Source organism: Amblyraja radiata, unplaced genomic scaffold (genome assembly GCF_010909765.2).
Source record: "Amblyraja radiata isolate CabotCenter1 unplaced genomic scaffold, sAmbRad1.1.pri scaffold_874_ctg1, whole genome shotgun sequence".
In the NCBI taxonomy this organism is placed as follows: Eukaryota; Metazoa; Chordata; class Chondrichthyes; order Rajiformes; family Rajidae; genus Amblyraja; species Amblyraja radiata.
Window position 1 is genome coordinate 1 of NW_022630874.1, and position 24,126 is coordinate 24,126.

Below are 24,126 nucleotides of genomic sequence, written 5' to 3' on the forward strand. Positions count from 1 at the left end.
CTCCCCCACCCCTTCTCCTCCCCCTCTCTCTTTCTGGTCCCTCTCTCTCCCTCCTTGCCCCCTCTCTCCCTCACCCCTGTCTCCCATTCTCCTCAACCTCTCCCCCCTTCTCTCCCCCCCTCTCTCTCCCCCTCTCTCTCTCATAAGGAATAGTAGAATTAGGCCATTCGCCCATCTAAACCACTCCACCGTTCAATCATGGCTGATCTATCCATCCCTCTTAATCCCATTCTCCTGCCTTCTCCCCATTACCCCTGCCACCTCTACTAATCAAAAATCTATCTATCTCCGTCTTAAACATATTCACTGACGGCCTCCACAGCCTCTCTCACAATGAATTCCACAGATTCTCCACCTTCTGGCTGAAGACATTACCGCTCATCTCCTGCCTAAATGAAAGACCTTTAATTCTGAGGCGATGACGTCTAGTCCTATAATCTCTCGCTAGTGGAAACATCCTCTCCACATCCACTTTATCCAAGCCTTTCAGTATTCTGTACGTTTCAATTAGGTCTCTCTTCATTCTTCCAACTCCAGCGAGTACGGGCCCGGTGCTGACATGCGCTCATCTCCTTCCTAATCATGCCTGCGATCATTCTTGTAAATCTGCTCTGGACCCTCTTCAGAGCAAGCACTTCCTTTCTCAGATATGCTGCCTAGAATTGCTCACATTATTCCAAATGCGGCCTGACCAGCGCTTTGGAGCATCAACAATGCATCTCTGTTTTTGTATTCAAGTCCGCTTGAAATACAATACAATAATACAATACGGATTTATTCGTCACATTACACATAACGTGCAAATGAAATAAACCATATAACAATTACAGCACGGAAACAGGCCATCTCGACCCTTCTAGTCCGTGCCGAACACATAAACTCCCCTAGTCCCATATACCTGCGCTCAGACCATAACCCTCCATTCCTTTCCCATCCATATAACTATCCAATTTATTTTTAAATGATAAAAACTAACCTGCCTCCACCACCTTCACTGGAAGCTCATTCCACACAGCTACCACTCTCTGAGTAAAGAAGTTCCCCCTCATGTTACCCCTAAACTTCAGTCCCTTAATTCTCAAGTCATGTCCCCTTGTCTGAATCTTCCCTATTCTCAATGAATTTGCCAGCAGCAGTACAATGATAAAGACCACACAATACACAATAAACATTTAACACAAATATCCACTGCCTTTACTACGCCTTTATTCCTACTGCCAAAAAGTATGACCACAGTTTGCCGTTCTATATTCCACCTGCCACTTCTCTGCCCACTCTCCCAACCTGTCCACGTCTTTCTGCAGAGTCCCTGCTTTCTCTACGCTATCTGCACCTCCACTTATTTTCGTATCATCCGCAACCGTTGCCACAAAGCCATCAAGCCCCTTGTCCAAATAATTGATATACGACATCGAATAACAGCCCAGCACCGGTCCCTGTGGAACTCCACTGGTCACTGGCAGGCAGAAAAAGCCACAATTATTGCGATACTCTGCCTTCTGCCGACCAGCCAACCTTGCTATCCATGAAAGTACCTGCCCTTTGATGTCGTGGGCTCTCAACTTCCTTAGCAGCCTCACGTGAGGCATCTTCTCTCACTGTCCCCCGCTATCTGTCTCCCCCTCACTGTCTCCCCCTCACTGTCTCCCACTCACTGTCCCCCCCCCTCACTGTATCCCCCTCACTGTCTCCCCCTCACTGAGCCTCTCCCCACAGTTCAGCCCGAGGTGAGCATCTTCCTGTCGGGGGATGGGCGCGGCGTGTGGTGTTTCACCACGGGCTTCTACCCGTGGTCCATCGAGGTGAACCTGGTGCGGGACGGCCTGGTGCTGGATGAGAGCCGCTCCCACGAGACGCTGCCCAACCACGACGGCACCTTCCAGCAGCGCCGCTGGGCCCACGTGGAGCCCGGGGACACGGCCCCGCTCTCGTGTCGTGTGGTGCACCCGGGGCTGTCCGAGCCCCTCGAGGTGGTACTGGGTGAGTGGGGCGGGGGGTGGGAGGTAGAAGCGGGAGTGGAAGTGAGTGGAAAGGGGAAGACAGGAGGGAGAGGAGCGGACTGGGTGGTGAGAGGGAGGAGGAGAGCGGGGGAGTGGAGTTGGGTGTGTGGGTTGTGAATGGGGGAGAGGAGAGGGTTGTTGGGCATGGGAGGGGAAGCTGACATTTAGGTGAGGGGCGGGGAGGACAGACGACAGGTTGGTGAAGAGGGGGGGGGCACAGGAGGGAGAGAGGGAGGGTGAGAAGGGGAGAGGGTGAGTTACAGGGGAGGGGTAGGTGAGGAGAGGGATGATGAGAGTGGGGTGAGTGAGATGGGAAGGGGAGGTGAGAGGGGGTGGGTAAGGGGGTGGGGGATCCGGGACCCCGGCGTCTGTCTCTCATCCGCCTGTGTTTGTGAATCTGGGACAGTCCGCAAGTCGGGCAGCAACGTGATGACCATTGTCCTGGTGCTCGTGCTGGTGGTGGCTGCGCTCGTGGGGAGAGTCCTTTACTGGTAGAAGAAACAAGGTAGGAGTGGGGGGAGACAGTGGAGGGGCGTCCACTCCGCAGCCCCCCCCCCCTGACCCATGCCCCTCAACCTCCCACCGAACTACGACCTTCAACCTCCCCCCGACCCCCGCCTCTTCTGATACAAGACGTCACGTTGTTCCCTCGGTCTCCCGCCTCTTCCCCGCTCCCTCCTCAGACCCCCAGACCCCTGTCTCGATCTCTCTCCGCCCGCCCCCTTCTGCCACGTTGTTCCGTTCCCTCCCCCCCGATTCAAGAGTCACTGTGGGGGGGGGGGGGGTCTCAAGACAACACAGTATCAGGCCCATCGGCCCACCGTGTCCGTGTCTGCCCGTCAGGGGCGGGGGACATTGCGGGGGACATCCCATTTGCCGGCTCTGGGCCGCTAGTTCTCTGCCTGGCAGCTCGGGTCGGACAGCCATCGGGCTGAGAGTCTCTGGTCCCCCCACCCCTCGTGCAGCGCAAACACATTGCAGCCCCCGGGGGAGGGGGGATTATTCTCCAATCCTCCTCCCTCAAACCGCAGCTCTGCCCCGGGTCGACGTGACCTCCCGACTGCCCCATGTGTCTGCATCATCTTCCGGGCACCTCCACCCCGTGGTCTGACCCAGCGGAAACACCGAGTAAAACTCATTCTGCCCCACACTCCTCCCCCTCCATCTCCCCCTCCATCTCCCCCTCCATCTCCCCCTCCCCTCCATATCCCCTTCCCCCTCAGATTCAACTTTAATTCAGATTCAGATTCAACTTTATTTGTCATTGTCAGTGTATAGTACAGAGACAACGAAATGCAGTTGCATCTCCCTGGAAGAGCGACATAGAATATGATTTCAATAAATAAACCTATTTACATGTAAACAGACATAGTTTTTTTTCCTGTGGGAGGAGTCTCGGGGGGGGGGGGTGATTGGCAGTCACCGAGGTACATTGTTGAGTAGAGTGACAACCGCAGGGAAGAAGCTGTTCCTGGACCTGCTGGTCCGGCAACGGAGAGACCTGTAGCGCTTCCCGGATGGTAGGAGGGTAAACAGTCCATGATTGGGGTGAGAGCGGTCCTTGACGATGCTGAGCGCCCTTCGCAGACAACGCTTGCTTTGGACAGACTCAATGGAGGGGAGCGAGGAACCGGTGATGTGTTGGGCAATTTTCACCACCTCTGCAGTGCTTTCCGGTCGGAGACAGAGCAGTTGCCATACCATACTGTGATACAGTTCCCTCCCCCTCACCCTCCCTTCCATCTCCCCTCCATCTCCCCCTCCATCTTCCCCTCCATCTCACCCACCCCGCCATCTCCCCCTCCATCTCACCCCCCCGCTCCAGGTCCTCACCACCCTCCTTCCCTCACTCCCCCATCTCTCACTCCCTCCCTCATCCCCTCCGACCCGTCCCTCCCCTCCATCCCCCGTCTCCACTCTCCCTCTTGCCCCCTCTTTCCCCTCCTCGTTCTCCCTCACCTCTCCATCTCCCCCACCCCCCCCACCCCCCAGGCCGTCTCTGTGCGGGTGTTGTCGGAGTCGGTGTGGGGGCCGATGTGGGGGCCGGTGTGTGTGTGGGGGCCGGTGTGGGTGTGGGGGCCGGTGTGGGTGTGGGGGTCGGTGTGGGTGTGGGGCCGCTATCGGGGCCGGTGTGGGGGCGGTATGTGTGTGGGGGCCGGTGTGGGTGTGGGGGCCGGTGTGTGTGTGGGGGCCGGTGTGGGTGTGGGGGCCGGTGTGTGTGTGGGGGCCGGTATGTGTGTGGGGGCCGGTGTGTGTGTGGAGGCCGGTGTGGGTGTGGGGGCCGGTGTGGGTGTGGGGGTCAGTGTGGGTGTGGGGCCGCTATCGGGGCCGGTGTGGGGGCCGGTGTGAGTGTGGGGGCCGGTGTGTGTGTGGGTGTGTGGGCCGGTGTGGGTGTGGGGGCCGGTGTGAAGGTGGGGGCCGGTGTGAGTGTGGGGACCGGTGTGGGTGTGGGGGCCGGTGTGTGTGTGGGGGCCGGTGTGAGTGTGGGGGCCAGTGTGTGTGTGGGGGCCGGTGTGGGTGTGGGGGCCGGTGTGTGTGTGGGGGCCGGTGTGGGTGTGGGGGCCGGTATGTGTGTGGGGGCCGGTGTGTGTGTGGAGGCCGGTGTGCGTGTGGGGGCCGGTGTGTGTGTGGGGGCCGGTGTGTGTGTGGGGGACGGTGTAGATGCCGGTGTTGGTGTGGGAGCCGGTGTGGGTGTGGGGGCCGGTGTGGGTGTGGGTGTGGGTGTGGGTGTGGGTGTGGGTGTGGGTGTGTGTGTGGGGGTGGGGGCCGGTGTGCGGGTGGGGGCCGGTGTGGGGTGGGGGTGGGTGTGGGGGCCGGTGTGGGTGTGGGGGCCGGTGTGGGTGTGGGTGTGGGGGCCGGTGTGCGTGTGCGTGTGGGGGCCGGTGTGGGTGTGGGGGCCGGTTCGCGGAGCCAGTGTCGGGGCCGGGCCCAGCTCTTGGCCCACTCTTCCCGGTCACAGCCCAGCCCGTGTCCGCTCCGATTGCGTTGAGAGCTGACTGGTTGAGAACTGTCTCTATGTTTTACAGCGGGGAAGAGCGGCTACAATCCCACCCAGAGTAAGTTCTGTGTCTGTGTCTGCGCGCGTCCGTGTGTGTCTGCGTGCGTCGGTGTATTTTTGTGAGCGTCTGCGTCAACCTTATGCTGTGACCGTCTGTGCGAGTCCCTGTGCGAGTCTGTCTGCGCCTCACTGCACCCACGACGTCGCCAGTTGACGTGTAACCTCGCTTCTTCCCTCCGCAGCCTCGGAGCGCGGGAAAAACTCATCAAATTCCTATGTTCCAGCCTGAGGTAGGAACCGGGGACCCCCCCCCCCCCCCCCCCCCCCCCCCACAACTCACACGCAGGCTGGGGGCTGGGCCGCTGGGGGGGTTTAAATTCTGGTGGAGGGAGGAGGGCAGTGGGTATAATTCCCGGTGGTTGGGGGTTTTATCACCGGGGAAGGGGGGGGGGGGGGGACGGTATTCCCGACGGGGGAGCTGTGGGTTTAATGCCCCGTTGCAAGGGGAGGGGCTACCGATTGTGTGTATGTGGCGGGGTGGTGTTTGGGGGAGGGTTATGACAACGGTGTGTGTTGGGTGGGGGGAGGGAGGGTATTATATCCATTACGCGCAGCGGTACGTATCTCGGGGGGGGGGGCAGTTATTCCTGGGGGGGGGTGGTTTTATTGCTGATAATTGTGGGGATGGGGGGCGACACAGACACGACAGTGACATTAAAGAGACGTGCGGATGGACACGTGGACATGCGGGGAGGGGGTAAGGGGGGGGGGACGCGCAGACAGACAGTTGGTGTCTGCAGCAAGCTCGGCACAGCCAGTGTGGGCCGAAGGGCCTGTTGTTGTGCTGTAATGTCCTGTGGTGCTGGGGGAGTGTATTGCCGGCAGGGGGCGGGGGGTCAATACTATTGCTACACGGGTGGGCGTGTGTCGCTCTGTAACCAACTCTCTCTCTCTCTCTCTGTCTGTCTGTCTGTCTGTCTGTCTGTCTGTCTGTCTCCCCCAGGGCCGCCATGTGCCGCCGCCGCCGGTACAGGAGCGTCGGTGGAGAGCGGGACAAGTTGGCGGGGTTTCTGCTGTGTGGGGAGGGGATGTAATGGTGGGGGGGGGGGCGGTGGGTGGGATGGGGGAACAATGAGCGCAACTACAGCTGATTTGGTGATTTGGACTTTGCGCTTCGCTCTGTGGGTCGCTGCTCATTTACTGACTGCACTGGAGGGGGTGGGAGGGCTGCTGCTACCCATAATGTTCCTGTAATGACGGGGTTCATGGGGGAACAGTCCCGATCAACATCTGGTGGGAATCACAGCTGGAGCGTTGCAGCGCTGGTTGACCCGAGGCCCGGAGCCGCTCGGTGGACGGAGTGGGGGGGGGATTCCTGGCGTTGTGACGTCACATCCACCCGTGGACTGTGGGGGGGGGGTGATCAGGGAATGTGATTCTTTGCTGGGAGGGGGGGGGGGCGTGTTCTACTTCACTGTCGCCACATACATGTTCAATAAAATCCAGTGTGTTCTCCAGCTGTTTGTCCGTGGCTGTTTGTGGTGGGGGAGCAGGGGGCCTCTGGGTTGGGTCACGGGAATTGGGAGGGTCACTGGGGTGGGGGGTCACGGACCTCGGGAGAATGGGGGTCACGGCGATTGGGTGGCTGAGGGATCACGGGCATTGGGAGGGGGGGAGGGCGGCAGTGGGGACACGCCGGGGGAGGGGGTGGGGAAGGTGCCGGGACATCCTCGCGTGGCCGGTCCCACTTCCAACCGCGGAGCCGTCTAGAGCTGGTGCGACGTCATCCTCACCAATCCTCACCAACACATAATCCTCCGCCATTTCCGCCACCTCCAACGTGACCCCACCACTCGCCACATCTTCCCATCTCCCCCCATGTCTGCCTTCCGCAAAGACCGCTCCCTCCGCAACTCCCTCGTCAATTCTTCCCTTCCCTCCCGCACCACCCCCTCCCCGGGCACTTTCCGTTGCAACCGCAAGAAATGCAACACCTGTCCCTTCACCTCCCCCCTCGACTCCATTCAAGGTCCCAAGCAGTCGTTCCAGGTGCGACAAAGGTTCACCTGTATCTCCTCCAACCTCATCTACTGCATCCGCTGCTCTAGATGCCAGCTGATTTACATCGGCGAGACCAAGCGTAGGTTGGGCGACCGTTTCGCCGAACACCTCCGCTCAGTCCGCAATAACCTACCTGACCTCCCGGTGGCTCAGCACTTCAACTCCCCCTCCCATTCCCAATCCGACCTCTCTGTCCTGGGTCTCCTCCATTGCCAGAGTGAGCAACAGCGGAAATTGGAGGAACAGCACCTCATATTCCGTCTGGGGTCCTTGCGTCCTTATGGCATCAACATTGAATTCCCCCAATTTGGCTAGCCTGTGCTGTCTCCTCCCCTTCCTTCACCCTCTAGCCGTCTCCTCCCACCCTCCAATCCGCCCGCCCTCGGGCTCCTCCTCCTCCCTTTTTCCTTCTTTCTTTCCCCACCCCCCATCAGTCTGAAGAAGGGTTTCGGGCCGAAACGTCGCCTATTTCCTTCGCTCCATAGATGCTGCTGCTCCCGCTGAGTTTCCCCAGCAATTTTGTGTACCATCCTCACCAATCAGCTGGGCAGGAGGCGGGCCGACTGGATTTTGCACGTCGCACGGCGTCGTGCGATTACGTCATCACGCAACGGCACGCCAGGCGGTGACGCCGTCGCGGAACGCCACGCGCTTGGCGTACGTCGTCAAGAAGGTGCGTACGGCGTCGAGACGATGCGGGCCGATAGGCCGTTGCCGCGCGGGATTTTTGGACGGTGTTCAGTTTTTCGGGCCAGTCCCGCACAACTCCGGCGATCGAATTGGGACCGGCCCAGCGATGTCGTACGGCTCAAGCGACCACGTTAGGTCGCGCTAGCCGCATGCAGACGCATTCTCGTGGGACAGGCCCTTAACTCAGCGGGCCAGGCAGCATCTCTGGAGAGAAGGAATGGGTGATGTTCCGGGTCGAGGTCCTTCTTTAGACGGTCACTTCCGAAGCGTCCGCCATTCCTCATCTCCAGAGACGCTGCTTGAACCGATCAGTTCCTCCAGCATTTTGTGTCTGTCTTCGGTCTTGTGGCTGGAAGGCTTCCTGCTCCCTAGTTGGCTCCTCCGTCAGCCTCTCATCTGGGTTCCATCCACAATCTAATGGCCAGCCGGAGAGAGACAAGCAGTATCCAGAGACCACCCTACGTTGCCTGGTGTCCGCCAATGCTACCTCCTGGTCCAGTAAGTTGGTGTGGATTGAATATGTCCACAATTCCAGGCCCAGTTCTGGCACCGGTCTGTCTCCATCCCACTGCTCCCGAGGTTACCAGCCACCTCTGTTCCCAGACCAAGAGGAGAAGGTCTCCGTTCCCTCAGCCCAGCGGTTTGTGCGCCGCGGTCGTCAGACCTGGAGGGAGGCCCGTTCTGCTCTGCTCCGCACCGTTTCCACGTATAGACGGAGGGCGGATCATCACCGGACCCCTGCCACTAGCTACCGCCCTGGGCACAGGGTCTGTCTGTCCACCCGAGACCTCGTCCTCTGCGTTGAGTCCCGGTTTATCGGTCCATTCATTGTTCTCAGAGTCATCAACCGCTCTGCTGTCCGCCTTAGACTGCCCCGGTCTATGTGTATTCACCCCACCTTCCATGTATCCCGGGTTAAGCGTGAATCTACCAGCTCCCTGTGTCCCGCTCCTGTGTTACCTCCGCCAGCCCGCATCATTGCCGGTGGCCCTGTGTACATGGTGAAGCGGCTGCTGTAGTCCCGGCGGCGTGGCAGAGGGATCCACTCCCTGGTTGATTGGGAGGGCAACGGACCAGAGGAGAGGAGCTGGATCCCTGCCCGTGACATCCTGGACCCTTCCCTCATCCGTGGTTTTCATCAACAGCATCCCGATCAGCCTAGGAGGCCGCCAGGAGGTATCCGTGGGAGGGGGGGGGGGGGGGGGGGCTCCTGTCACACCTGCCGCGTCTCCAGACAGTTGAGACTTTCCACACCCCCCCCCCCCCACCCTGATGTAATCATGTTACACCTGCATTCACTCTGCTGCCCTCATCAGTCAAGGGTTATATGCCCGCTATCTACATTCACTCCCTACCGACAATTCACTAATGCCCCTGTCCCTCTTAGGAAACCTGAACGGAAACCTCTGGAGACTTTGCGCCCCACCCAAGGTTTCCGTGTGGTTCCCGGAGGTGGCAGGTGTTTGCCGGAGGTTGCAGGTAGTGGAAGTAGGTAGGGAGACTGGCAAAAACCTCCGGGAACTGCACGGAAACATTGGGTGAGGCGCAAAGTCTCCAGAGGTTTCCGGTCAGGTTTCCTAAGTGGGACAGGGGCATAAAGAAGATACATGAAGATCTTTCTGTCACACATTTTCCTGATAGAAGTGTACAAAATGATGACAAACATCGATGATAATCAGTCAAGAACTATTTCCACGTTTGAAGTGTTAAAGATTAGAGGACATTGGTTGAAGGAGACATGTGAAGGTTTAAAGGAACCGGGCGGATAAAGTGACTTCACACACATGTTGATGGGTGCATGGGCCGCGCTGCAAAGGGGGGAGGTTCGAGGCAGACACGGAAGCGGCGTTTAACAGGCTTTTAGATTGGCACATGGGTATTCCTGGTTTAGAAAAACGAGAACATCGGAAATGTTGGAATTCAGAAAATTGGAAAGTTGCTACAACTTACTGAAACTAAAACAGGTAAATCAATGATGAATAACAATATGGTAACATCAAAACTGAAACGCAGTAACAGGAAAGTGGTTCATTTCCCATTTCCGCTCATCAGAACAAACGTCAGAACAGTATCATCTCCGATAGGCCGCGTCCACATGGGTTACAGGGGCAGGGACAAGAACATTTGTGTCATTATCTGTACAATTTGTTGCAGATAGTTACACTGAGAGATGTACTGGGCAGGCAAAACTAGACTATAAAAGATGACAACAATGTGACAACTTGAGGAGAAACAGACATTGTTAATTTTGATACCGACAGAAATAAAGAACGAGTTATTTGAGGTTGGAGAACTCAGTGTTGAATCTCCCGGCTGCAAGATGCCCAGACACAGAGCCAGAGTAAATCAGCGTGAAAACAGGCCCTTCGGCCCAACCTGCCAATGCTGACCAATATGCCCCATCTACACAAGTCGCACATACCTGTGTTTGGCCCCTACCCCTCGAAACGTGCGCTATCCATGTCCCTGTCCACATGTTTATTAAACGTTGCCCGCCATCCAGTGTGTGAAAAGGCCAGCCACCGGGTTCCTATTAAATCTTCCCTTCTACAACTTAAAGCTTTTTCGCTGGTTCTCGATTCCAATTTTCTGGACAAAAGACTGTGCATTTAGCAGGACAGTCTCTCACATGAATGCGTGGACTTCTATAAAAGTGCCCCTCAACCTCCTGAACTCCAACAAATAAAGTCCTGGCCTGCTGATTCTCTCCCTGTAGCTCAGGCGCTCCGGTCCTGGCAACAACATTGTAATTCTTCTCTGCATTCTTTCTAGTTCGACAACTTATTTTCTATAACACGATGACCAAATCAGAACACAGTGCTGTAAAATTGGCCTCACCAACGTCATATATAACTGCAACATGACCTCCCATACTCGATACTCAGACTTCTTCGAGTCCGTTGCATCTCAGATGTCGTTCTGCCAGTATCTGGCGCAGGTCACTGCTGGTCCGGTCGATTCAGCCAGGTCCTGGGGGCTGCACTGGGGGGGGGGGGGGCGTCGTCACTCTCCAGTACGTGGGACATTGTCTGTACTGCTCCACAGCTGCATGTGTCTTCTGCCTGGCGGTTCCATGCTTTCATAAGTGCTTTGCACCTCCCCTGCTCCACTCGTAATCTGTTGAGGGTCTTCCAGGTTGGCCATGGGAGGTCGTGCCCGCTGGCGAGGCATTCAGTCGGAGTGATTCCTCTCTCCATCCAGTCGTGGGCTCGTGTGTTGAGCTGGTTCCATTCATCTTTCCAGATTTTGGTCCTTGCTGTTTCTTTGGTTGTCTGGAGAGGTGGGACTGTCTGCAAGAAACTGGCTCTAGATTTCAGTCGGGGTGGAGGTGCTGTGTGTCCGTTCAGGGGGTGCCTGGTATCGATCTCCTGTGCTCTCCGCTCGTCGTGGGCGACGATGGATCGTCTGATATGGGGGTGGGGGGGGGTGTGGGGGGGGGGGGGGGGCAATACCAGCTAGGACGTAGAGGCACGGGACTGGCGTTGTCTTTATGCATCCCGTGATAACGCGGCAGGTGTCGTTGAGGGCTGTGCCAACCATTTTGGTGTGGTGGGAGCGGCTCCAGCTTGAGCGCGCGTATTCAGCTGTGGAGAAGCACAGGCTAGGGAAGTTGCACGGGTGGTTGGTGGATCAGCGCCCCACTTTGAGTTTATCAGTTTGCGCAGGATACTCAGACTGATGGAGGGCAATGTACCAAAAGCAGTTTTGACCACCCTCTCTGCTTATGACGCCAAATTTCAAGTTCAAGTGAGTTTATTGTCATGTGTCCCTGATAGGACAATGAAATTCTTGCTTTGCTTCAGCACACAGAACATAGTAGGCATTTACTACAAACAGATCAATGTGTCCATATACCATAATATAACTATAGAGGCATAGAAACATAGAAAATAGATGCAGGAGTAGGCTATTCGGCCCTTCGAGCCTGCACCGCCATTCAATATGATCATGGCTGATCATCCAACTCAGTATCCCATCCCTGCCTTCTCTCCATACCGCCTGATCCCTTTAGCCACAAGGGCCACATCTAACTCCCTCTTAAATATAGCAAATGAAGATTCACCCCTCTCTGCGTGAAAAATGTTTTCTCATCTCGGTTCTAAAGGATTTCCCCCTTATCCTTAAACTGTGACCCCTTGTCCTGGATTTCCCCAACATCGGGAACAATCTTCCTGCAACTAGCCTGTCCAATCCCTTAAGCATTTTGTAAGTATATACACACATGAATAAATAAATTGATAAAGTGCAAATAACAGATAATGGGTTATTAATGATCAGAGTTCTGTCCGAGCCAGGTTTAATAGCCTGATGGTTGTGTGGAATTGGCTATTCCTGAACCTGGTTGTTGCAGTCTTCAGGCTCCTGTACCCTCTACCTGAAGGAATTGTGCACCTGTATTCCTCGATCCATCTGCTCTAGACCACGTCCCAAGCGCATTCCCATTCACTGTGTACGTCCTTCCTATGTTACATGTCCCAAAATACAACATCTTACGTTTCTCTGCATTAAATCCCATCAATTGTTTTTCAGGCTTCCGTCAGAAAAACATCCTGCCACCATCACTCGCTGCTTCCTTCTATGAAACTAATTGTCTATTCATTCAGCTATCTATCCCTCCTTGGGTCCCATGTGAAAGAAGACACAATAAACTGAGATGCTGCAACGCTGTAAAATGTGAAGCTGCTGGAATCTGCAGAAAGGCCCCAACCCGAAATGTCAGCTGTACATTCTTTCCCAAGATGCCTGATCCGCTGAGTTATTCCAGCGTACTCTGTTGCAGACGGTGTTGAAGTCTCTTTCGTTAAACATCATAATGGGTATTGTTATAGTAGTGTGTGTGTGTGTGTGTGTGTGTGTGTGTGTGTGTGTGTGTGTGTATGTGTATGTGTATGTGTATGTGTGTGTGTGCGTGTGTGTGCGTGTGTGTGTGTGTGCGTGCGTGCGTGAGACAGAGAGGGAGAGAGAGAGAGCGAGAACGAGAGAGAGAGAGAGAGAAACAGAGAGAGAGACAGAGACAGAGAGGCAGAGAGAGACAGAGACAGAGAGAGACAGAGAGAAATTGATATAAACATATCTCTCTCTCTTCCTCTTTCTCTCTGCATGTCTGTGCGTGTGTGGTAAGAGGAATACACAATGATCTATGGAAGTCTGTATTCTGCTGGTCACTGTTAAAAGTGCTATCCACTGTTGCAATCGCTGGGGATACAGTTACTATTAGAGTTACATTGCTCAACGCAAGTTGATGAGACCGATACCAAAGGCATACATATTGTGAATATATGAGGAAATGTACACGCGATCCCCAGACAAAAAACCCGTTTACAATGATATTTCGGAGATATTTTAGAACGGATAAGAAGCCAGCGTTGTTCTGAATTGTTGAATTATTTCTTAGTTAAATATTTACATCCATCCATCTAGGAATAATGGTCTTTGCGATTATCTATACATTCCTTCCTCCTGGGCGAAAATGACACAAAATGCCGGAGTAACTCCGCGGGACAGGGAGCATCTCTGGACAAGGGGTGCGTGACGTTTCGGGTCGTTACCCTTCTTCAGACTGAGAGTCTGGGGGAAGGGAAACGAGAGATGTAGATGGTGATGTAGAGAGATATAGAACAAATGAATGTAATATAAGTAAAATGTAACGATGATTCGGTAAACAGGTAATTGTTAGCTGTTTGCGAGGCGAGAACGAGAAACTAGTGCGACTTGGGTGGGGGTGCAGAGTTAAACATTGGGATGGAGAGACAGCAAATGCAGGGGTTACTTGAAGTTAGATAAATCAATATTCATAGCACTGGGTTGTAACTGCCCAGGCGAAATATGAGATACCCGGGCGTTCACGTTGCTGAATGAGGTCGTGATGCAACACATATGTCTAATACTAGATGCCTGATATGCAAATGATCCGCTTCCCTTTTATCTTTGTCTTTCAATGTTTGTGTTTTCATCTCTGTCCTTTGTGCAATCATCTGCCAATCAAAACTACTGCGATGCTGTATCTACAAGTCATTTGTCCGGCTTTGCCCCGTAACACGTCTCTTCCAGCTTCTCCCCCCCCCTCCTCACCCACTGCAATGTCTGAAGAAGGTTCCGACCCTAAATGCCGCGTATTTATGTTCTCCACAGATGCCCCCTGACCCACTGCATTACTCCAACACAGTGTCTATTTCAGAATAAATTGCTTCATAGTGCAGAGTTAAACATGCTCCATTTATCTCCTATCTGACAGCAAAGCAGAAATGATCCCACATAAATATAACATGGCGGTCACTTGCCACTTCAGTGAGCCAGTGGATGCTCTCCTGATTTGCAAGAGCAGTTCTATTGCCAGATCTGATCAACAAAGCATCGAACACGACCCATATATGACTAAAGAAATACGTTTTGATTCAATGCCCTAATTCAGATTTACAACATTTGTCATTCTACAGCAAAGTTGTTCGTAGTGAAACACAATTCCTATCTGCAGTAGTGTAGTACTGTGTAAAATACGGTAATTGTGAACAGGCATCAACATTACCGGTTAAAATCAGAGTGAAGACGCCGGAAAAATATCTTGAATAATGTATAATACATTTACAGAATTAAATCTTTGCTTCTTATTTGCTGTAGATGGTCCATGCATGCAACCAATAATATAGCTACCTCAGTACCACTAACCACGCATTAGCTATCAAGTATAATAACTCTCTCTATCTCTCCCTCCCTCTCATGGTTCCAGCACGGTTATAGACTGCTAGTAGTCAGTGCTGGAATGTGTTTAACATGAGTGATCATTAAACAATAAGTATAGTTACAAGTGTGTCAGACTTAAAATCTTTACATGGTGTCAGAAAGTTAAAACGCGCGCCTCATGTTCATCGGGCTTTATTTATTTTTAAGTGTTGCTTTATCGGAGTTTTTTTACGTACCCCTCTACCACCATGGCCTCCTCGTGCCGCAAACCCTCGCCCCTTGTCTTTGATGCCGACATAGCGGAGCGCTGGGCGACGTTTGAGTTGGATTTCACACACTACATGAATATCGTTCACCGTAACGATCCCGGCGCTGTCAAAGCATCTCTCGAGTTGAATCTTGCCGGTCCTGATGCCACGAGGAGAGCACTTGCTTTTGCCTACAATCCTGCGGTCCAGCATGACAACGATCTGGTCCTAGTACCTGCGGAGTCTGCCAACGATCCGGTATGTTTGCTACGGAAGTTTGCTGAGATTTGTGACTTGCACTCTAACCGCATTTTAGAGCGAGCTAAGTTCTTTACGCGGAAACAACAGCCTGATGAGCCAGTTGAATGTTTTATTGCTGATCTGCGCTATCGCAACCAGAGGTGCCGATTTGAAAATATGACTGACCAGCTTACTAGGGACATTTTAGTGACGGGGATGATGGATCAGTAGTTGCGATCGGAGCTACTGAGAAAGCCAGATCTTACTCTGACCGAGGCCATGCACGCATGCAGGTTGGCCGAAGTTGTTCACCCGCTGTTCGGACAGCATGAGTCTGATAGCCGAGCTATCAATTTAACGGTTCTCAACAGACCGCGTCTCCAAATAGACAACACTAGACCTGTGCCGCGGACAAGCTACCTCCCCGGCGGACACGTTGTTAAAAAGTGCCCCAATTGCAATTCTGTGCATTCTATGCAGTCGCAGTGCCCGGCTTGCGGAAAATCCTGCAATTTCTGCAAGAAATTTGGTAACGGATATAGCTTGGACCCAATAACAGCACAGAATCAGGCAGGTATAGTTGGTAATGAACTTTATTACGAAACTGTAACACAGAGTAGTAACACAGGAATGGGTACACCGTACTCACACAGAGGCTCAGGATTGAGCGAGGGTTCCGAAGAGGGGAAGGCAGGAGACGTAGTCGGGGTAGCGGAAAGTTCGGTAACCAGGAGATCCAACACACGATGCAAACAAACCTACGAGGGACAGACGAAAGGAGAGTCGAAGCCAGGCAGGAAGTCGAGAAGTCGCTGGAGAGTCTTGCATGAATGCTGAGAACAATCTGGCACTGTGTGAACAGTGAGGAGAGTCTATATACCGGGTTAATTGGTGATCAGAGACAACTGAGTGCAACAGGTGAGGAGAGTTGGGCTGATGAGAGGGGAGTGGCAGGCAGGCAGGTGAGGAGAAGGAGGGACCGGTGGAAAAGTACTGGGAGGTGAAGTGGATGAGAATGAGGAGAGGGCAGACTGTGACAGAACGCCCCCCCCCCTCAAGGGACGGCTCCTGACGTCCCAAAAACAAAAACAAAAACACAATAAAGAAAATAAACCCAATCCCACGCAGAGTTGGGTGGGAGGAGGGGAACCGGAGGAGGGCTAACATTCGTCCGAGACATCCATGTCCGCATCCTCCTCCATGGCATCAGAGGAAAGCTCCATCTTCGCCACTGGGCGCCTCAGACGGAAGACGGGACAGAGTCTCAGGGGCGGCGACCCCTCTAGGAGTGGCGGACTTGGACGGCTGGTCGGGATGACGCCGGTGAAACTCCATGATGAGGGAGGCGTCCAGGATGTGTCGAGCAGGAACCCAGGACCTCTCCTCTGGACCATAACCCTCCCAATCGACCAGGTATTGGAGACCCCTCCCGCGACGGCGGGAGCGCAGGAGGCGGTGCACCGTAAGGCGGGGCCTCCGTCGATGAGACGAGGAGGTGGAGGAGGAGGGACTGCGGGGACCAGGGAGCTCTCCCGGACTGGCTTTACTCTGGACACGTGGAACGTAGGATGGACCCGCATGGAACGAGGCAACCTGAGCCTCACAGCCGCTGGGTTGATGACCTTCTGGATCTCAAAGGGACCGATGAACTTGGGTGCCAACTCCTTGGACTCCACCCTCAAGGGAAGGTCCCGGGTCGACAGCAACACCTTCTGGCCCGTGAGGTAGGTGGGGGCCTGGGTGCGGTGACGGTTGGCAGCCGTGGCGTAACGGTCCACGGAGCGGAGAAGAGCCGTCCACGTCCTGCGGCAGCGACGAATGAAGGCCTGGACGGACGGGCAGGAAATCTCTTTCTCCAGCGCCGGGAACAGTGGAGGCTGGAACCCATAGGCACACTGGAAAGGGGAGATCCCAGTGGCCGAGCTTGTCAGGGTGTTGTGGGCGTACTCCACCCACAACAGCTGCAGGGACCAGGAGGAGGGATGCTTGGACACCATACACCGCAGCGCCGTCTCCATCTCCTGATTCTTCCTTTCAGCTTGGCCGTTGGACTGGGGATGAAATCCGGACGTCAGACTCACGGTGGCCCCCACCAGCATGCAGAACTCCCTCCAGAACACAGAGGCAAACTGGGGTCCCCGGTCGGAGACCACATCGACGGGGAGACCATGGAGTCTGAAGATGTGGAGTAACATAAACTCGGCAGTTTCCTTGGCTGATGGAAGGTTGGGCAGGGGCACGAAGTGAGACATCATGCTAAATCTATCGACCACGGTCAGGATGGTGGTGTGACCACTGGATGGGGGCAGGCCGGTAACGAAGTCCAGGGAGATGTGGGCCCATGGTCGATGGGGTACAGGCAGTGGAAGCAGATGACCCGCAGGAGCTTGGTGTGAGACCTTGTGCTGTTTGCAAACGGGACAGGCGTTGACAAACTCCCGAGTGTCCTCCTCCAGCGATGCCCACCAGAACCTCCGTAGCACCATCTCCATGGTCCGCTGAATGCCGGGATGACAGGTGAGTCGAGAGCTGTGGGCCCACTGAAGGACGTCGGACCGCAGGGCAGAAACCACAAACAGGCGATCAGGAGGGCATGCGCTGGGTCCCGGCTGGTTCTCCAAGGCCGCCTTGTCCTTCTCCTCCACTTCCCAGGCGAGGGAGGCAACCCTGTGCGAGGACGAGAGGATGGCCTTGGGGCCAGAGGCAGGCTCTTCCATCGCCAAGAACTGTCGAGAGAGGGCATCGGGCTTCACGTTGCGGGACCCAGTTCGGTAGGAGAGGGAGAAGTTGAAGCGGGTGAGGAAGAGAGACCAGCGGGCCTGACGAGAGTTGAGCCTCTTGGCTGACTGGAGGTATTCAAGGTTCTTGTGGTCAGTCCAAACCAAGAAAGGCGGCTCGGTTCCCTCCAGCCAGTGACGCCATTCCTCCAACGCCAACTTAACCGCCAACAGTTCTCGGTTGCCAATGTCATAATTCCTCTCAGCAGGGGTCAGGCGTCGGGAGAAGAAGGCGCATGGATGGAGCTTCTGGTCCCCGGCAGCCCACTGGGACAGAACAGCTCCCACCCCCACGTCGGAGGCGTCCACCTCCACCACGAACTGTCTCTCTGATTCCGGAACTTGGAGGATGGGGGCCGATGTAAACCGTGTCTTGAGTGTCTGCAAAGCTTCGTCGGCCGCGGCAGACCACCGGAACGGAATCTTGGAGGAGGTGAGTGCCGTGAGGGGTGCGGCCACAGTACTGTAGCCACGGATGAACCGTCGGTAAAAATTGGCGAACCCCAGGAACCTTTGGAGCTGCTTGCGGGAGTCAGGAACAGGCCAGGTGGTGACAGCAGAGACCTTGGCGGGGTCCATCTTGATGTTCCCTTGGCCAACGGTGTATCCTAGGAAGGAAGGTACACAAAATTGCTGGAGAAACTCAGCGGGTGCAGCAGCATCTATGGAGCGAAGGAAATAGGCGACGTTTCGGGCCGAAACCCTTCTTCAGACTGATGGGGGGTGGGGGGGAAGAAGGAAGGAAAAGGGGAGGAGGAGGAGCCGGAGGGCGGGCGGATGGGAGGGTGGGAGGAGACAGCTAGAGGGTTGAGGAAGGGGAGGAGACAGCAAGGACTAGCAAAATTGGGAGAATTCAATGTTAATGCCATCCGGACGCAAGGTACCCAGACGGAATATGAGGTGCTGTTCCTCCAATTTCCGCTGTTGCTCACTCTGGCAATGGAGGAGACCCAGGACAGAGAGGTCGGATTGGGAATGGGAGGGGGAGTTGAAGTGCTGAGCCACCGGGAGTTCAGGTAGGTTATTGCGGACTGAGCGGAGGTGTTCGGCGAAACGATCGCCCAACCTCCGCTTAGTCTCGCCGATGTACATCAGCTGACATCTAGAGCAGCGGATGCAGTAGATGAGGTTGGAGGAGATACAGGTGAACCTTTGTCGCACCTGGAACGACTGCTTGGGTCCTTGAATTGAGTCGAGGGGGGAGGTGAAGGGACAGGTGAAGGAGACTGACGGGGAGTAAAACTCGCACTTCTCTGTTTTAACGAAGAGCGAGTTCTCCAGGAGCCGATGTAGAACTGCCTGGACGTGGTGTACGTGTTCCTCCTTGGTTCGTGAAAAGATGAGGATGTCATCAAGATAGACGAACGCGTACTTGTTCTACATGTCCCTGAGAACGTCATTGACCAAAGCCTGGAAGACGGCCGGGGCGTTGGTGAGGCCAAAGGGCATCACCAGGTATTCATAATGTCCCGTGGGAGTGTTGAATGCGGTCTTCCACTCATCTCCCTCTTTGATGCGGACCAAGTGGTAGGCGTTGCGTAGATCCAACTTCGAAAAGATGGTGGCCCCCTCCAGGAGCACGAAAGCAGAGGAGATGAGTGGGAGAGGGTAGCGATTCTTCACCGTGATGCCGTTGAGCCCCCGGTAATCTATGCAGGGACGCAGAGATTTGGCCTTCTTCTCCACGATGAAGAACCCAGCCCCAGCAGGAGACGAGGAGGGACGGATGAGACCAGCAGCCAAGGAGTCGTTTATGTATTCCTCCATGGCACCTCTCTTAGGGGCGGACAGGGAGAAAAGGCGACCCCTAGGAGGAGCGGAACCAGGCAGGAGGTCTATGGCGCAGTCATAGGGCCGATGAGGTGGCCCTAGACTTGCTAAAAACCTCCCCAAAGTCATGGTACGCGGCTGGGACCCCCGTCAGATCTGGAGCAGAACTGGAGCAGGTGGCCGGTTGAGGAGCTGAGGCTTGCTTCAGGCACACTTGGTGGCAGGAAGGGCTCCAACCTAAGATGACCCCCGTCCTACAGTCGATGTTGGGGTTGTGTCGCCGAAGCCAGGGGTAACCCAGGATGAGGGGAAGACGGGGAGACTGCAGGATGTGGAACTGGAAGGTCCCATGGTGATTACCAGACAGGAGCATGCGCACTGGGACCGTCTGGTGAGAAACAGTCCCCAGGAGATGGCCGTCGAGGGCGTTGGCGGGAACAGGTTTAGGCAGGGGAGCACAACTGATGCCTTGCTGGCGGGCTAGTTCCATGTCCATAAGATTAATGTCACAACTAGAGTCTATGAAGGTGGCGAGGGTGTGAGAACCATCAGACAACAGCAGACGGGCATGACAAAGAGGGCGTCGGGCAGAGGAAAGTTCAGAGGTTCGACTCACCAGTAATTCCTCCGCTACTGGTGAGTCTGGCCTTTTACTGGACACTTGGAGATGTAATGACCCTGTCGCCTCTCCCGACGTCTCGCCAGGATGCGTCGGTCCAGACGGGTCGTTAGTTCGATAAGCCCATCCAGAGAAGAAGGAAGGTCTGGGACACCAACTCATCCTTGATATAGTCATTCAAGCCCAGCAAGAAAGCGTCACACTGGGCCGGGGCGTTCCAATCACTCTGACGAGCCCTGGTGCGAAAGTCGATGGCGAAGTCAGCGACGCTCTCGTTCCCCTGGCTCAACCCCAGCAGACCTCCCGCAGCGTCCGGACCCATCGAAGCCTCACCGAACACCTTGCGAAGCTCCGCGGCGAAGGCCTGGAAAGAGGAGCAAGCCGGAGTGCGTCACTCCCATTCAGCCGTTCCCCACAGCCGAGCTCTGCCAGTCAGGTGATTAATGGTAAACGCCACTCTCGCCGCTTCCTGGGCGAAGGTGTAGGGCTGTAGGGCGAAGAGAATGGAACAGTTCGTGATGAAAGGGTTGCAGCCCTCCGGGTCTCCAGCGTAGCGCTCCGGGGTTCCCACCCGGGGCTCAGGTGATGGTCCTGGCGGACCGGGAGCTGGTGCTGTCGGAGCCGGAGGCGAAGCATGGGGTGTAGCCTGGGCGAGGGTGGTCGTCAGCTGTTGGACCTGGGTGGCTAGTGCAACCAATGCTTGCTCTTGGCTTGACACAGCCTGTCGAACCTCGGAGTTGGAGGCAGTGAGCATAGCTTCGTGCTGCAGGAGCGTGTGCTCAATCCTCTCGAAGCGGTTTGACGGAGACGTTGTGTGCGCTGAGTCCATTTTTGGCCAGATTGTACTGTAACGGATATAGCTTGGACCCAATAGCAGCACAGAATCAGGCAGGTATAGTTGGTAATGACCTTTTTTACGAAACTGTAACACAGAGTAGTAACACAGGAATGGGTACACCGTACTCACACAGAGGCTTAGGATTGAGCGAGGGTTCCGAAGAGGGGCAGGCAGGAGACGTAGTCGGGGTAGCGGAAAGTTCGGTAACCAGGAGATCCAACACACGATGCAAAGAAACCAACGAGGGACAGACGAAAGGAGAGTCGAAGCCAGGCAGGAAGTCGAGAAGTCGCTGGAGAGTCTTGCATGAATGCTGAGAACAATCTGGCACTGTGTGAACAGTGAGGAGAGTCTATATACCGGGTTAATTGGTGATTAGAGGCAACTGAGTGCAACAGGTGAGGAGAGTTGGGCTGATGAGAGGGGAGTGGCAGGCAGGCAGGTGAGGAGAAGGAGGGACCGGTGGAAAAGTACTGGGAGGTGAAGTGGATGAGAATGAGGAGAGGGCAGACTGTGACAAATTTAACCGTTTCTCTGCTGCCTGCCGGTCCCGTGGGAAACTTCCCCCAGCTTCTAGACAAGTATTAAACAACCTGGTACAAGTCGATAACGAGTTTGGTGCCCAGTCCTCTCTCGACACTGCCCACGACTCTGAGCCAATTAGTTCTCAAGGAGATGCCAGTGTATTCACACTCCTACACGCACCTGTTTTACTCCCTGATCCATCGGTCCTCGTTACTGTCAACAATCATTCTTTCTCAGCTAAGCTCGATACTGGGGCAAAGGTCAATGTTATGTCAACAAGCCTGTTCAAAAATATTAGACTTAATGAGCTGCTGACTGCAGACCGTTCGACGTTACATGCTTATGGGGTGAGGTGCTGAAACCTGTGGGGAAAGCCACTTTCAATTGTGTGCTGCAGAAGTTATCGCGGCCTCTCCCGTTCTATGTTCTCGACTATGACTGTGTGACTCTGTTGGGCAACCAGGCATGCCAGGACCTAGGACTGGTGTCCTTTGACCGCACCGTCAACGAAGTGTAGGTGTTGCTGAATCCGATGTCTGAGTACCCAGACCTGTTCGACAATGAGCTGGGCAAGCTGCCTCTCGTTTACAAGATCGCCACCGACCCGAAGGTGGTACCTGTGGTCCGTGCACCACACAGAGTGTCCCTCGCTATGAAGGATAAAGTTGAGTCAATGCTGAAGAGCAGGGTCGCTACGGGAGTGCTGGAAGCGGTTAGCGAGCCCACCGACTGGGTCTCCACCATGGTTGCCACCCTGAAAAAGGACAAGAATGAGATACGGCTGTGCATTAATCCGGTCAGGTGTCCACTCTACCCCATGGGAACCGTGGAAGATGTTGTAGCTCAAGTCGGCCAGGCCACGGTCTTCTCTGTCCTTGATGCCAAGAGTTCCTTCTGGCAAATACCACTCGACAAACGCTCCTCCAACCTGACAACGTTTTCCACTCCTTATGGCAGATTCAAGTTCCTACGGATGCCATTTGGTATTAACTCTGCCGGCGAGGTGTTTCAGCGGTCCATGGGACAGCTGCTCGCCGGCATGCCGTGTGCCATCATCTTGGATGACATCCTAGTCTACGGGAAGCATGCCGCCGAATATGAAAAGAACCGCTGCCGGGTCCTGGACCGGCCCGGCAGATCAATTTGAAACTGAACAAAAAAAAGTGCAGATTCCGCGTCTCCGAAGTGCCTTACGTCTGGCATATCTTCACTTCTAATGGACTGAAGCCCGACCCTCAAAAGACAAATGCAATCTCCGAGATGTCAATCCCTACCGACTTCCACGGTCTGCAACGATTCCTGGGCATGGCCAATTACCTGGGGAAGTTCATACCTAATCTCAGTGACCTGAGCTCGCCCCTGACGCAGCTAACAAAAAAAGACACTGCCTGGTCCTGGTTTCCACAACACCAGCAGGCTTTCGAATGGCTGAAGTCTAAGCTGAACAGCACCCCGACTCTATAAGTCTTCGACCTGCGCCGTCCCATTGTTGTTACCTGCGATGCCTCTCGTTTTGGACTAGGTGCTGCTTGCCTGCAGCTCTACGACGACGGATCGCTGTTACCGGTCTCGTATGCCTCACGGACCATGACCGACACGGAGCAACGGTATGCTCAGATCGAGAAGGTGCTCGCTTGCTCCAAGTTTAAAGATTTCCTCTTCGGCAGCAAATTCACAGTCGAAACCGACCACCAGCTATTAGTGACTATTCTTAACAAACCAATACATATTGCCCCCGCCAGGCTGCAGCGCATGATGCTGCAGATCCAGCGTTTCGATTTCCAAATCGTTTACAAGAGGGGCACTGAGATGCATGTGGCCGACACCATGTCTCGTGCCCCACTAGCCTCCTGCGAACGCCACTCTTACGAGCAGGAGGACCTGTTGGTACTGAACGTCAACTTTGTCCCGACCAAGCAGCTGCAGTGCCTGACCGAGCACACCGCCGCTGACCCTGCGCTGCAGCAGCTCGCAGCAGTTATCAAGCGCGGGTGGCCCGACAGACGCACCACTTTGCCGTCAGGTGCCCAGCCGTTCTTCCTGGTTTGCGATGAACTGGTGATCCAAGACGGTGTCATCGTCAACGGCCACAAGGTCGTGGTCCCAGCCTCTCTGTATGATCTATACTACAACGCAGCCCACAGCGGTCATCCTGGGGTCGATGCCACTATTTCTCATGCCCAAGGACAATTCTACTGGCCAGGCATGGCCAAGTACATCAGGGACCGAGTGTCCTCGTGTTTCTCCTGCAACAACCTCGCCCCACTCCAGCAGCGCCAGCCCCTTTTGTAGCAGCCGGCGCCTACCATGCCCTAGACATCGCTGGCTGCCGACATATTCCAATGGCGGGACAAGCAGTTTCTCGTCCGGGTTGACTCGTACTCCAACTGATTCGAGGTGGACCTACTTCCTTCCATCACCTCCGAGATGATCATCAGCAAACTGCGCAGGCACTTCGCCACCTTCGGTGCCCCTGTCCGCTTGCAGACCGATAATGGCCGGCAATTCACAAGCGCCGAATTCAAGGCTTTCGCTGCCAGGTGGAACTTCCATCACTACACCAGCAGCCCTGAGTACCCACAAAGTAATGGCCTGCCCGAGCAGGCTGTGCGGAGTGCTAATGGTCTGCTGGAGCAGTCCCGCCTGTCCAACTGCGATTTCTACCTGGGCTTACTTAAC

General features: G+C 55.0%; 1 protein-coding gene across 1 annotated transcript; it reads left to right on the plus strand.

Moving 5' to 3' along the window:
* Positions 1-1,703: 1,703 nt before the first annotated feature.
* Positions 1,704-5,257, plus strand: LOC116970429 (IgG receptor FcRn large subunit p51-like; the record flags this gene model as incomplete). The annotated part of the gene is made up of 4 exons (XM_033017075.1): positions 1,704-1,980; positions 2,407-2,505; positions 5,027-5,056; positions 5,241-5,257. Coding segments are annotated over 2 exons (366 nt in total), but the record flags the coding sequence as incomplete, so codon positions are not given.
* Positions 5,258-24,126: the final 18,869 nt, after the last annotated feature.